We start from the raw sequence: 15,830 nt of genomic DNA, 5'->3' as shown, positions 1-15,830 counted from the left end.
TGCTATTTTAGCATTCCCTCCTCTTTACAGAGATGTGTGCAGGGCACAACACAGAAATCTTGGTGACAGTGACACCTCCCTGCCATTTCTCCTCCAAAAAGCTCAAACCACAGTCCTGCCCTCAGCCTGCTTTGTTGTTTTGTGAGGTTTTTCTTTCCCAAACCACAGCAGCACTAATGGAATGGCTTTACTACCTGTGGAGAAGTGAATTAATAAAGGCCATGAATTATTCACCAAAATGAATTCACTTCTAACCCAAGGGCAGAGCTCTTCCCAAGGGACTGAGCCTGTAAAGATGTTTATCAATAACAGGAGCAGGTTGCTCATAAAGCTGTCACAGCTTGTATTACCTCCCTGCCTAACTTCAAACCCAGCTTTTTTCCAGGGCATTTCAGGCCTGTTAACATCTTCTCCCAAATATTCTCTGCAGAAAATGTGTTATCACAATTTCAGCTAAATAGGAAACAGCTAACTGGTGGATATTCAGAATTAAATATGCTTAAATACTTCAGTGCTGCTGGAGGAGAGAATATTGATTTTATGGACACATGTAAGCTTTGATCAGGCAGTGTAGGGAGTTGAAATGCACAAAATTTTTATTAGGGCAGAGAAATTCAGAGCCAGGCAGTGTTGGAAGAGAATTCCTTGACGGGAGCATCCAGCTGAGCTCACATCTCTTCCAAGTTCTCACTTAAATTCTGAGCTCACTTAAATTCTGACACCTTCCCCTCTATAGCTCCTCAGGATAGAAGCTTAAAAAATTAAATCTTGCTTTTAAATCCCTGAATTTTTTTTTCTTTGTAAGGGGAAATAGAAAGATTCAGGTGATGAATGAAGCAAGGATTAAAAGAGACACCACAAGATAATGTCCATCTGAAGCAATCAGAGAGCACATAAATCACTGGGCAGCCCCATTCACAGATCTGAGCTCAAAGCAGCACAAAACCCAAAGTGACATCTCTGGAAGTTCAATATTGAATTTCACCAGCCTGGCTGGACAAGAATCTCTGCAGTGCAAAAATCAAAAATCCATTTATATTGGTAGCAGCAAATGAACCACACACTCCTACAAAATCAGGGAGCCAAATTCAGCCTCAGCCTGAGGAGTCTCTGCAGATAAAAATCTGATTTTAAAGGTGACTGAAAAAGCAAAAGTTCTTTTTTGTGTTTGTGTTTTCTATACCTGATATTTTACACCTGTTTGTGATTTTTATGTCAATACCTTTAGCATCTATGTCCTCCTTATCCTCTTTTATTTCTTTTATTCACTCTTCTTGTTTAGGACTCAAAAGTAAACCAGAAGCTGCATTTAAATACTAACAGTGTTTAAAATCTTCAGGAGATTCTGTGTTGCCTCACTCAGTAACAACTAATTTATTATGATTATTCTTGCAAATATAATGAAATAACAATCATTATACTGAGCAATTTATAGAGCAACTCCAGGGATCATTTCAGAAGAGATTTGCTGCCCCCTCAAAGGGAAAAGCAAGGTTCTTGCAGGATCAACACCTTGCTTTCTAACAATTAATAAAATGTAATATAATATAATATAATATAATATAATATAATATAATATAATATAATATAATATAATATAATATAATATAATATAATATAATATAATATAATATAATATAGAATATAGATATGGTTCTTGCAGGATCAACCCCTTGCTTTCTAACAATTTATTTATTTTAAAATAATATAATATAATATAGAATATATATAGAATATATAATATAGATATGGTTCTTGCAGGATCAACACCATGCTTTCTAACAATTTATTTATTTTAAAATAATATAATATAATATAATATAATATAATATAGAATATATATAGAATATATAATATAGATATGGTTCTTGCAGGATCAACCCCTTGCTTTCTAACAATTTATTTATTTTAAAATAATATAATATAATATAATATAGAATATATATAGAATATATAATATAGATATGGTTCTTGCAGGATCAACCCCTTGCTTTCTAACAATTTATTTATTTTAAAATAATATAATATAATATAATATAGAATATATATAGAATATATAATATAGATATGGTTCTTGCAGGATCAACACCATGCTTTCTAACAATTTATTTATTTTAAAATAATATAATATAATATAATATAATATAGAATATATATAGAATATATAATATAGATATGGTTCTTGCAGGATCAACACCATGCTTTCTAACAATTTATTTATTTTAAAATAAGTAAAATTTACTTATTTTAATAAACAAATTTTTATATATAAAATATATTTATTATGTATAATAAATGCATTATATATGATATTATAGATAATGTAATGTAATGTAATATAATACAAATATTTTACATATATATATATACACACATATATACACACACATATATACACACAGATATATATATATAAAATATTAGGGCCTAACTACACTGTTGTAGCTGTGGGTGAGGGATTTTTGAACAAAAACCCAAAGTGAGCATTAAATAAAAGCCCAACTTACCCTCTCCTACTGGTGTTGGCCCAGTCAAAGAGTTTGTGCATGGCTGTGACCCCTTCCCTGCCCATGGGGGCCACGTCCCCTCCTGTCATGATGGCATAGTCCATGCCTGAGTGCACAGCCAACTTCTGCAGGGAAACAAAACCCACCAAATCCAACCTTGATTTTCACTGCAAGGCCAGGGAGGATGAAGAGGAATTAAAGTAATTTAAGTCCTGTCAGTGCTGGTTTGCAGAGGGAAGTATTGGTTTCTTTATGTTCTTTATCACTTAATGACAATTTTTTATTTAGGGCAAAAATAAACCACATAAACCCAACAGAGGTGGATATGAAAGGGCTGCTGCTGTGATTCTATTTATTTTCTCAATTTTTATCCATCTCTATTGGCTTTAGAAATCCAGTAGGTGCCATACAAAGCTTTAGGTGCCATAATCTCAAAGTTATTGGGGCAGGGGTTTAATGTACTGATAGAGGAAAAAAAAATCAATTTGCATCAGTTTGGCAAATCTGCCACTGTTAAAAAGTTGATGAAACCTCAGGTGTTGTGGACAAGCACTGAAAAGCAAGGAAAAATATCAAATTTTGACTGCAATCCATGTAAAAACCACCCTGGCAGTGCCTCTGCACATGGAGCCATTTGGTCAAGGGCTTAAACCCAACAGAGGTGGATATGAAGGGGCTGCTGCTGGGATTTTGTTTATTGTTTCCATTTCTATCCACCTCTATGGGCTTTAGAAACCCAAACTAGGTGGCTTTAGAAGGTGCCATACAAAGCTTTAAGTGCCATAATCTCAGAGTTACTGGGGTATGGGTTTAATGCAGTGATAGAGGAAAAAAAAAATTCAATTTTCATCAGTTTGGCAAATCTGCCACTGTTAAAAAGTTGATGAAACCTCAGGTCTCATGGACAAACGGCTGCTACTGTGATTCCCACAAATAAATCCCAGTCCCAAGGGATTCCCACAAATAAATCCCAGTCCCAAGGGACTCCCACAAATAAATCCCAGTTCCAAGGGATTCCCACAAACAAATCCCAGTCCCAAGGGACTCCCACAAATAAATCCCAGTCCCAAGGGACTCCCACAAACAAATCCCAGTCCCAAGGGACTCCCACAAATAAATCCCAGTCCCAAGGGCCTTTCCCAGGTGGAAATCCAGACCCAAGTGGCTGCAGTGATTCAGAGCAGAATCAGGCTGCTCTCTCCTCCCTCCCCAACAGAACAAAATGTTTGTTCAACACTCCAGCCAGAGATCCCAGCCCAGGGAAGCTCCAGAGCCCTGGAATGTTCAGAACACTTTGGCAGAATCTTGGCAGGGTTTTTACCTTGGCAAAAAGAGTTTTCCCAGTGCCAGGGGGCCCGTACATCAGGATATTCCTGTAGAGGCTTTTGTTCCTTTTTGTGTTTCTCGTTGCTATGGCAATGTCTCTCACACGTGCTTCCAGCTGGGGCTGCAGGGAAAAAAAATTCAATTTAAGGATCAGAAGGTACCAAAAAGAGCTGCACCTACCAGGTTCCCAAATCAGTACCTGCAGGAAGGAGGCAGCACTCCAGGCTCAAGCTTTAAAGTCTTAACTTCAGCTGCTCATGACTCCACACCAAGGTCATTTCCTGTCCTATGTGAGGATTTACTGGATTTTCTGTCCACTTGGCTACAATTCTTTCATAAGAAAAAGCAGCAGTGCAGGAAGGAGTGCAGTGACTACTCTAGGAACAGATAACACCTAAATATTCACTTCCTACTGGATGCCCTGGGAGGGATATGTCAAAACATAAGCAACTCTTTGCAGTGCTAATTCCTTCTCAAGTCATAAATTTATATTTATATTCCTACTGCATTTGGGGATACTGGGAGAGAGATATTCCTGCAGGAGCATTTTCTCTCAGCAGCTTCAAGCAGCTCTTAAATTTGCCAGATAACCAGGACTTAAATTTAGAAGTAAATATACAGAAGTAGCACTAATTAGCAAGTTAAAAACCAATCTCAGGGTGGGTAAATGTACAGAATATTTAGATTTTTTTTGGCCTAAAAGCTGGTTTGGGTTCAGTAATCCTTAACTTCAGATGGCACAAGTGGAATTCTGAATCTTCACGTGCTGACTACAGAGAGAAACTGCAGCAGAGCAAGGACTGAACTAAGATTTCCAACTGCTTTTCACAGAGGGATAAAAGGTGAACAAGCTGCTTAATGCATGTCACACTGAACACAGGAGCTTATTTATGGTCTCAGTATTGTCCCAAGGGACAAAAAGCCACTAAAACTGCTGGAATTGCAGCTTTAGAAGGGATTTTAAGGCACCAGCAGCTCTCATTTGGAATCCAAAGTCATCCTTGACAGCCCAAGGCAGGAGAACAGAGTACTCACACTGAGAACAACTCCTTCAAGGGCATCCTGAGCCTTGCTGGTGAGACGTTTACCAACCTTGGGAGGACAAATTCAGTTACTCACAGGCAGAATAAAACCACATTTTGACAACTCACTTGGACTAAAACACCTTAACAGAACACCAGAGGGCTCAGTCCATCCATCCCACCTCCAATATTTTATTTATTTATTCACTGACAGTCCCAGCTGAGCGGAACACAGAACCCAAGGTGAATTTTACCTTGATGGGAAGTTTCAGAGCCTCCAGCCATCCATTCCACCTCCAATATTTTGTTTATCCAGCCCCACTGACAATCCCATCTGAGTGTAACACAGAACCAAAGGTGAACTTTACCTTGATGGGATGTTTCAGAGCCTCCAGCACAGTGATCCTGGAGGTTTCCCTCACCAGGGAGGGTTTGCCCAGCCTGGCCTCGATGTAACGCCCTGCTACAGCCGTGGCATTTTTGGCAGAATAAACCCCCACTGCCAGCAGGGTCAGGCCTGCCACCTGCAAAAAAAAAAAAAAAAAGGGGAAAAATGAGCAAAAACCACTTGGCAAGGCAGTGCTGCTGTGGTGGGGCATTAAGATTCAGGACAAATGCTGAGCAGGAGGGGTTTATTTTTGGTAAGGTGTTTTTTATTATCCCTGCTCAGACAGTCAAGGTCTCACACTCCCTGTTCACTGACTGCTCTTGCACAGCAAAAAAGCACAAGTGAAGCATTTAGTCCTGAATCCAAAAGTGCATCCTGGCCAAAAAAAAATGTGGGGATGTCCAGATTTTCAAGTAAATTGAGTAATGAAGATAAACCACATCAGCCAAAAAGTGTGGGGCTGAATTTTCATCTAAATTAAGTAATGAAGATAAACCACATCAGCCAAAAAGTGTGGGGCTGAATTTTCAACTAAATTTGAGTAATGAAGATAAACCACATCAGCCAAAAAGTGTGGGGCTGAATTTTCAGCTAAATTGAGTAATGAAGATAAAACAGCCACACCAGCCAAAAAGTGTGTGGCTGAATTTTCAACTAAATTTGAGTAATGAAGATAAACCAAAAAGTGTGGGGCTGAATTTTCAAGTAAATTGAGTAATGAAGATAAAACAACCACAGCAGGCAAAAAGTGTGGGGCTGAATTTTCAAGTAAATTGAATTCCCAATTTTCAATTTACTGGAAAATTCAGCCCCACGCTTTTTGGAATTTCCACCATGGGAATGGGAATTGCCATAATAGAATGGGAATTGCCCCCATGGGGATGGGAATTACCCCCATGGGAATGGGAATTGCCACCATGGGAATGGGAATTACCCCCATGGGAATGGGAATTACTCCCATGGGAATGGGAATTGCCATAATAGAATGGGAATTGCCACCATGGGAATGGGAATTACCATAATAGAATGGGAATTACCCCCATGGGAATGGGAATTACCCCCATGGGAATGGGAATTACCATCACAGAATGGGAACTGCATCACTCACTGGGCTGTTCCTGCAGAAACCCCCCAAAAGGAGCCATTCCCATGGATCTGCCAGGGAAGCAGAAACACTCCAGACTCTGGAGTCAGCTCAGAGCTGATGCCAATAATTCATATCAGAGAAAAGAGCAAACTGCAGCAATTGCTTTTAAAATGAGCTGACTTCTCCTGCAAGCACAGATCAGGGTGAAAAGCCTCAAGGACAGCAGGGATGGTGGCACTGCTCAATAAACCATGAGGCACCATCTGGTAGCCCTCACTCTGCTGGAATGTGTGACATCACCCCTGCTCTGGGTGGGAGCACCAAGGGATCAGAACTGAGAGTTCCAGGATGCAAAGAGTGAGGGATCTCCATGCCCAGCTCAGCCCAGACACAGAACACAGGACAGATTTCACCTTTTTAGCAGCCTCCCTCTAAAAACAGAGCCATGATCTCATGCTCTCTGACACCATCCAGCACAAAGTTCCTGTGCCTGGATGGAGCTGATGTAATTTTCTCAGATTTTTGATGATGTTCATGTCACAAGATACAGAGCTTTAAAAATTCTGTATCAAACAAGAATTCAATTGCCAGCTCTAAAAATTAATCTGATTACAGGGAGTTGTGGTTTTGCATGGGAGACATTTACCCACTTTTTTTATGATAAAGTATCAAAGGAATGGATTTCTGATCAGTAAAAAAATGAATTACACTAAAACAACAATGAACCAAAAAATTTGAGGTAGAACCTTTGGGAATGGGGAATGAGGGGCTCCAGAGGAGAAACAAAACCAAAAACATCATGGGAATGGGAATGGCCACCATGGGAATGGGAATGGCCACCATGGGAATGGGAATGGCCACCATGGGAATTGTCACCATGGGAATGGGAATTGTCACCATGGGAATTGTCACCATGGCAATGGGAATTGTCACCATGGGAATGGGAATTGTCACCATGGGAATGGGAATTACTGCTTGGCTGGGAAGAGGTAGAGAAAGAGCAGCACTTAGAGCTGAAAATTCAGGTTTCATTTACAAGAGCCTTAAAATAACTGATTCTTACCTTACAGTAATTCCAAACTTTTTAAAGCAACAAAAAATGTGAGTTCCAGCTGTGTTATCTCCTTTCCAAAAATACACTTGCCTTTTTCTTTTCTTTTTTTTTTTTTTTTCAAGCTAAATGTCCCAAATTCACAAGAGAAGAACATGTCAGAAGCAAAAAATGACAATTTGTATGTGGGTCAAGTGAGTGCACAGCTCAAAGCACCAAGCACTGATCTCCAAAGGGCTCTGAATGCTGCAGATGACAAAAGGAGCCACTAAAAGTTTCTCTTGTTCTCCCCACAGCTCTCAGGCAAAGGATGTTTTGTATCAGCCTTTTTGTGTGTATTAAAAATCAGAGGGTGGAGCAGATGGTGGTGACTGATTTAAAGCAGCATTTCTATTTTAACCAGCTACCAAAAATATATTTTCACTGTTGTTTTAAGTTTTACACTGAGAAACAACTTTCTGTCCCCAAGATTCCACTGCCAAGCTCTTTTGTCCTGTGAAAAGATGCTGCTCTGGCTTTTAATCAATTTATTCAGCACACGTAGCAGCTCTCCAAGTGCTCTCTGGGCAACATCAAAATTGGATTGAAAGCTGTGACACAATCAGAGTTTAACACACATTTCCAACCTGGCTTTTCTGGAAGTTTCTGCCAGGTTTGCCAAGCTTACCGTGGCTGTGACTTTATCCCAGTCTGTCACAAAAGCACGGAATCCTTCCCCAAAGAGCATCCCAGCTGTCCTGTGGCAAACAAACAGCAAGGCAAGCAGGAGAAAAAGGGAATTCAGTGAATTAATACATTTTAAAACAGGATTTCAGACTGTTTTAAAGTTGTTCATCTTCTGAACAAGTCAAAGCTAAAGGCTCACCTCAGAATTGGAATGTGAACATGGAAAATATTTATAATATTTATAATCATCTGATATTTATATTCATCTGAAAATATATTTATAATCATCAGAATATATATTTGAAAATACATTTGTAATCATCTGAAAATATATTTACAATCATCTGATGCCTACATCTGAGCTGGGATTAAATCCAGAAAAGCACCTGGCCCTAAGATGGTATCAATTGAATTTAATGCATTATTTGGGCTGGACTGGAGGTATTTAAAGCTTTTTTTGTTCAAAATTATAAAGGATCTAAAATGAGCCAATTCCAAAGCCAAACAGCCAGCCCTGAGGAGCCAAAGTGCATGACAGCTTGTGATGGATGCTCTGAAAGAACTGAGGGGACTGAAAGAGCTGAGGGATTCTCAGAGCTGCTGAGCTCCAGGACTAGAGGAAAAGGCCTGAAATAATTTGTTAGAAAAATTGTATCACCCTGACTGTCTCTGGTTGCTATTTCAAGTGACAATGTAGCGAGACAAGCACAAGAGGTCACACAACACTGGAATTCCTCAGAGGAACAAACCCCAGGGTCTCCCACACGTGGGGACACACCTGGAAAAGCACCGGGCTGAAATTCCTTGGAGGAACAAACCCCAGGTTTTCCCATATATGGAGACAAACTTGGAGAATCACCAGGGGAACAAAGCCCAGGTTCTCTGAGATGTGGGGTCACACATGGAGAAGCATCAGAGGAACAAACACCAGGTTCTCCCACACATGGGGACACACTTGGAGAAACACCAGGCTGAAATTCCTCAAGGCAACAAACCCCAAGTTCTCCCACACGTAGAGCAGCACCAGAGGAACAAACCCCAGGTTCTCCCACGTGTGGGAGAAGCACCAGGCTGAAATTCCTCAGAGGAACAAACCTGAGGTTCTCCCATGTGTTGGGACACACGTGGAGCAGCTGCTGAGGAACAAACCCCAGGTTCTCCCAGATGTAGGATCACACTTGGAGAAGCACCAGAGGAACAAACCCCAGGTTCTCCCAGATCTGGGGTCAAATTGGAGAAACACCAGGCTGAAATTCCTCAGAGGAACAAACCCCAGGTTGTCCCAGATGTTGGGACATATGTGGAGAAATTCCTCAGAGGAACAAACCCCAGGTCCTCTCCAACTTGGAGAAGCTCCAGAGGAACAAACTCCAGGTTATCCCACATGCAAACCCAGGTTCTCCTGCATGTGAGGACACACTTGGAGAAGAACCAGGCTGAAATTCCTCAGAGGAACAAACCCCAGGTTCTCCCAGATGTTGGGACACGTGGAGAAATTCCTCAGAGGAACAAACCCCAGGTCCTCCCACGGAGAAGCACCAGGCTGAAATTCCTCAGAGGAACAAACCCCAGGTCCTCCCACGTGCTGCTACGCACGTGGAGCACCTCCAGAGGCACAAACCCCAGTTTCCCCCCAAGACACATGGAGCACCCCCAGAGGAACAAACTCCAGGTCCTCCCACACACCTGGAGCACCTCCAGAGGCACAAACCCCAGGTCCTCCCCCACACCCAGAGCACCCCTGCCCCACCTGAGGGACTCAAGCACGGTCTGGCGGTGCTCGGCCGCCTTGAGGCGGATCTGCTCGCGGATGATGTCGGCGTTCTCGCGCTCGGCCTTGGCGCGCGCCCGCGCCTCCGCCTCCACCCGCAGCATCTCGTTCTTGTGCCGCAGCTCCATCTCCCTCTCCACGGTGGCTTGGGGGAAAATAAACAGCACAGAGGTCAAAGCGTGGCCTGGGAGAAGGAAAACCCCAGGGAAGGTGCTGTGGACTGGAAGGAAGAGGGGCAAAATGGTTTCAAAGGGGATTTTGGAAGCGCCGTTACGTCAAATGTGGAATTGTGTGAAGGGAGAATGAATGAGAAATTCAGGAGTGAAATAACCCTCTCCTCTCCTCAAGTATGAAATCAGAATTTCAGGTATGAATCAGAATTCCAGTATGAAATCAGAATTTCAGGTATGAAATCAGAATTTCAGGTATGACATCAGAATTCCAGTATGAAATCAGAATTCCAGTATGAAATCAGAATTCCAGTATGAAATCAGAATTCCAGTATGAAATCAGAATTTCAGGAGATCCTGACAGTTCACTGGGAAATCCAGGAGTGGCAGGGGACATGTTCAGGAGTGCAGCCCTTTCTAAAGCTAACCTTGGAAGCAATTGGAATTTACCTCCTGAAGTTTATCTGGCATCAAATGGACACAAAGAGCAGCACAAGGACTCCACATGTGCTCACACCCTCAGCAGCTGAACAAAACTCACCTCGCCTCATGGCCTCCTGCTTCTGCACAGACTCCTCCTGCTTCCTCAGGTTCTCCTCATTAGCAAGTTGCTACAGGGAGAGATGAGAGCAAAAGAGGTGTTGATGCTGTAATGACTCCATCAAGTGTGAACTGAAGTGCTACTGATGCCTCAGGTTTTGGCTTTTCTATTTTCCAGATTCTGTGCTGATATCTCAGGTTTTAACTTTTCTGTTTTTCACATTCTGTGCTGCTTTAGTGTGTGGGTCTGGGCTTCACATCAGGGCATGGTGAGCTCTGTGCACAGAGCAGGGACACAAAACAATTCCTGCTCCAGCTGGGCACCAAGGACAGATGATCCAAATCTCAGCCCAGGAGCACAAACAGCGTGGGCTGGAGAGAGAAAAACAAGGGTGGGACTGCATGGGCTAAAGCTGGAATGGGACAATTCACTCCAAGATGTAAATGGAGCAGGACTTATAATTTTGTGACTGACCATCCATTTTTTGGGACCATTTTGGTTCATCCTGGGTTTATTTTGGGACCATTTTGGTTCATCTTGGCTGCAGCCCTGGCTGGGCTCTTGTGCTGCCCAAGGTGGATCCATTGAGGAGAAACTTTTCATAAATCCCTGCTTTATTCTTTAAATCTGCCTGGTCTGTTCTAGCATAGCCTTCACAGATATTTCCAAGGTTGAAGTGTGTTTTCCTCTCCCCATCTCCCACATTTCCCCTCCTAACCCCAAGCTGCCGCTTTGCCCCAATGCCCAGCCTTGATGTGCAGTGCTGATGTTGATAACAGAGATAAGCAGTGCCCAGCAGGACAGGGCACAGCTCCAGAGCATCTCTGGGATTTCAGAGGGCTCCCAGCCCATTCCCAGCTGGATCAGAGCAGGAATCCCCACCCTACCCTACCCTACCTGCTGTCTCATCTGCTCGTCGTAGCGCTGCCGGGCCAGCTTGTCCTGGTACTGGGCTCTCTTCAAAAAACAAAATAAAATACACAGATTAGGCAGTTAAAAACCAGCCTGCTCCTCAGGGGAATGAGGTTCAGAGGGAAAAAAAAAAAAACCAAATAAAATGGGGAAATCCACACAAACAAAAAGTTATCCTGGATTTGAATGTGAATATCCTCAGCCAGCACCAAAAACTTCTCTGTGCTGAGAAATCTCTACAGTCTGACTTTATTTTATGGTATCACAGATGCCAAAATAAAAAGCAAAGGTTTCTTTGCCTGCTCCTCATGGAAATGAAGTTCAGAGGGAAAAAAAAACCAAATAAAATGGTGAAATCCACACAAATAAAAAGTTATCCTGGATTTGAAATGTGAACTATCCTTAGTCAGCACCAAGAACTTTTCTGTGCTGAGGAATCTCTACAGTCTGACTTCATTTTATGGTATCACAGATGCCAAAATAGAAAGCAAGGGTTTCTTGGCCCACAAAAGGAGACTTCAGTGGGAAAAATAAGGTTTTCATGTTCTAAACCACATTATCTGGACTGGAGACTGCAAGCAATAGAACTGTCATGATGTGCTGATGGTTCTGATGAAGATTTATTTATTCCATATGAATTGCTCTTATCAATCACTGCAACTCCAAATAAACCCAAATCATCTCCACTGAACTGGAAGGGGGCTGAGGATCCACAGGTCAGGGGGTGACACCATTCCCTATTCCAAACACAGCACAACAGCTTGGGAATTATCTCCTCAGCAACTTGGAATAAACCAAGCTGATTTTGGTTATTTACCAAGAATATTTGGGTTTGCTGTGGTTTCAGACAAGCCAGGAGTTTGCTGTGAGCTCCAATGGTGCCCTATGAGCAGCAGGAGGTGAAGAACCAAGCCCTGAGTGTGCAGCTGCTCCCTGGGCCAGCCCTGCTCAAAGTCCAAACTCTGCCAGGGTAAAAGCACCACGTGCCAAATAAACAGCTCTAGCAAACCCCCCAGGCTGGAAATTCCATTAGAATTAATCAATTCCCTCCTCTCCTGTGCTCTCAGAGCAAGAAATCCCCACAATTTAACTTTTAACATTTAGGCCAGCCTTTGTTTTCCCTGTTTCAGGATTATTGCCACATCAGCCACTCAAGCTAAAACAAACCAACACTGCTCACAACAACTCAGATTTGCATCACTTCTCCTCAAGATATTTTTTCCTGTTTAATTCAGAAGAAATAAAATACTTAAGACTGAAATCCAAATAACTTCAGAGCCATTTCACTGTCCAGGCTAACATAAACAGTTGATAAATCAGTATTTCTCAACATTTCCCTGAAAAGCCCCTTAGGAAAACCCCAAAAACACAAAATGAGAGAAACTGCTAGAGAGAAAATTAACTGCACAATTAACTCTTGGACTTTTGTCCAAACTGCTAGAGAGAAACTGTTAATTAGACAATTACCTCTTGGACTTTTGTTCCCAATTTCTTGAGCATCCAATTCCTTTGGATGCTCAAGAACTTGGAATCAAGTCCCAGAGCATTAAAAATCCAGCTCAACATCACAAATCCAGAACAGCTTTTCCCTGAAAAGCTCTTTAGGAAAACCCCAAAAACACAAAATGAGAAGAAACTGCTACCACCAATTCCTTTGGATGTTCAAGAACTTGGGAATAAAAGTCCCAGAGGATTAAGTTCCAGCTCAACATCACAAATCCAGGACAAAATGGGGGCTCAGCCTGTGAGCACCCCCAGAGCCCCTCTCCCCAAAAAGGGATAATTAATAAAGGGATAATTAATAAAGGGATAATGAATGCATCATTGCCTTTTCCCCCTCATTCCCTTACTGCTTGGTGCTGTTTGGTTTCTTCATTGAGAGTTTTCCTTCTCTCCTCTGCCTGCACCCGGATCTGCTCATTCTTCAGCTGTTCTATGGCAGCCTCGTACTCCTGGGGCAGAAGCAGAATTTAACCATCAGAAATTCACAGAAATTTCACCACCAGGAATTCACAGAAATTTCATCATCAGGAATTCACAGATCATCTGTACAGAAATGCTACTGACAATCACATTCCAAGAAATCCCTCTGCATTCAGAGTGGTACCCTTAAAAGATGACCACTGACACAAGGAAGTTAAAATATGATAGTAAATATGAATAATTAAAATAAATATAAACAATAAATTATTATACTAAATCCCTATAATAAAATATTATACTATAATATAATATGTTACTATTACATAATAATAAAATATGATACTATGAGGCTATAATACAATACTAAAATATAATAAATATAATAGATATTATAATAGAATATGATACTAAAACAGGATACAAAGATGTTACTAAATATTATATTTTAATATATTGTGTATATAATACATAATTATATTGTATATTTTAATAAATATGATGATAAAGTATGATGATAAAGTAAAGTATGATAATGAAATATGATAGAATATAATACTAAAATGATAATAATAAAACATTGCAGTAATATACTATAATAAAATATTACAATAAAGTATTACTATAAAATATTATAATAAAGTATTGCAATAATATATTACAATAAATATGATAAAATATTAATTTCTGAATCATCATAAGAAATATCACAATCAACCATTTCAGGATTAAACACAATTAAAAAAATAAATTCAAGATATCAAGCAACACCCAAGCAATCCCTAAATTCCTTTACAAGAGAAACAGAAATCTGTCCTTCACACAGTTACAGCTCCAGAAACCCCTGGTCACTCCCCAAAACCAGCAGGGATATTCAAGGCCACAAAAAATTGTGTCAGAACAGCCCAAATTAGCTGAGATCACCTCCCAGAATTACTCATTTTTTCCCCCTAAAGGCAAATAACCATAATCTGCTGAAGCTGAGCAGAAGGACAAATCCATCACCCTCTGCAGAGGAAAGATTTGAACTTTGTCCCTGCCAGAGCTGGCAGTGCCCGAGGGCCCCAAGGAGAGGAATCCCAGCCCACCTTGAGTTTGGTTTGCTGCTCCAGCTGCAAGGTCTGCTCCTGCATCTGGGCCAGGCTCAGCGCGTCCTTGGCATGGCCTGGGGGCACAGAAAGGGACAGGGATGGCTCAGGGGCTGCATTTTACATTCTCCAGATTCTGTGCTGATACACCAGGTGTTAACGCTTCTCCTTCCAGACTCTGTTCTCCAGATTTTCTGTTTTCCAGATTCAGGGTTTGGCTTTTCTATTTTCCAGATTCTTTCCTGATATCTCAGGTGTTAACGCTTCCATTTTCCAGATTCTGTACTGATGCCTCAGGTGTTAACTTTCCTATTTTCCAAATTCTGTACTGATATCTCAGGTTTTGGCTTTTCTATTTTTCACATTCTGTACATTTTAACTTTTCTATTTTCCACATTCTGCGCTGCTTTAGTGTGTGGGTCTGAGCTTCATACCAGGGCAAGGTGAGCTCTGTGCACAGAGCAGGGAGACAAAACAATTCCTTCTTTAGATATAACTTAGAGATATAATTTATTGATTTATATATTGGGTGCAGAGCCTGGACCCAAAACCAGAGCAGTGATTCCACACAATGAATCTTTCAGAGAAAAGAATTTATTGCTCCATTATCAGAAGAAATGAACTTCCCGCCTTGAAGGTGCTGTTAGGGTTCAGAGGAAGAAGCTGACACTGCCAGACAGAATCCTGAGTTTAAATGGAATTTATGCATCACTAATGAGGTGTATGAATGTGCAACAGGCTGTTGTTTTTAAGGGTTAATCCTCTGTTAACCTGGGTCCTTTTTCGGGCCCAGAAAAGGTACCCGGACTTCCACAGCTCTTTGTCTCTATTGTCTCATATTGTCCTAATTATGATTACCGTAACTGTATTCCTATTTATGTAACCATTTTATTACTATTAAACGTTGAAAATTTTAAAAACAAGCGATTGGCGTTTTTCACAGTCTGGGACCAAGCTCTGCTCCCTGGGAAGGGCAGGAAGGGGCGCCCGGGAGATTCCGCCTGGCTGAAAAACGCCAATTTTTTTTATAACCTAAAACCATATTTAATTAAGAGAATTAATACACCAGAAGTTTCTAGCACAACACATATTACATTCAATTGAATATTTGAATAAAATACACGCTGTTTCTCACACAGATCCTTTTCCCCACACCCCTCCGAGCCCTCCCCTCCCGTCCCCTCACGCACGGGACGCGTCCAACTCCCGCGCCGCCTTGGCCGCGCGCTCCAGGCCCGTGGGGTCGAAGTTGCTCCATTTGTCCTTGGGCGTCTGACGGTCCCCGGCGCCTCCAGCACCCCCGCCGCCGCCGCCAGCAGCGGGGCCGGGCGGCAGCGAGAGGCCGCTGCCGGTGCCCGGAGGAGCCGCGTCCCCGCCGCCG

At 41.7% G+C, this 15,830-nt stretch overlaps 1 protein-coding gene across 2 annotated transcripts in view; it reads right to left on the bottom strand.

Moving 5' to 3' along the window:
* Positions 1-15,759, bottom strand: part of LOC134429811 (ATPase family AAA domain-containing protein 3) — a 30,744-nt gene extending 14,985 nt beyond the window's left edge. For both annotated transcript variants that reach the window (XM_063177177.1, XM_063177176.1), the window contains exons 1-11: positions 15,640-15,759; positions 14,450-14,526; positions 13,292-13,393; positions 11,427-11,486; positions 10,530-10,599; positions 9,798-9,963; positions 8,049-8,118; positions 5,224-5,379; positions 4,869-4,925; positions 3,829-3,954; positions 2,508-2,632 (exon numbers count right to left, since the gene is read on the bottom strand). In XM_063177177.1, coding sequence (XP_063033247.1) covers positions 2,508-2,632; positions 3,829-3,954; positions 4,869-4,925; positions 5,224-5,379; positions 8,049-8,118; positions 9,798-9,963; positions 10,530-10,599; positions 11,427-11,486; positions 13,292-13,393; positions 14,450-14,494 — 977 coding nt within the window. In that variant the 5' untranslated portion in view covers positions 14,495-14,526; positions 15,640-15,759. The remainder of the gene's footprint in view (positions 1-2,507; positions 2,633-3,828; positions 3,955-4,868; positions 4,926-5,223; positions 5,380-8,048; positions 8,119-9,797; positions 9,964-10,529; positions 10,600-11,426; positions 11,487-13,291; positions 13,394-14,449; positions 14,527-15,639) is intronic.
* Between the last annotated feature and the right edge of the window lie 71 nt (positions 15,760-15,830).

The sequence above is a fragment of the Melospiza melodia genome, chromosome 26 (assembly GCF_035770615.1).
Source record: "Melospiza melodia melodia isolate bMelMel2 chromosome 26, bMelMel2.pri, whole genome shotgun sequence".
Lineage (NCBI taxonomy): Eukaryota > Metazoa > Chordata > Aves > Passeriformes > Passerellidae > Melospiza > Melospiza melodia.
Note: the sequence above shows the minus strand (reverse complement) of the source record. Positions and strands in the feature narration are given on the sequence as shown.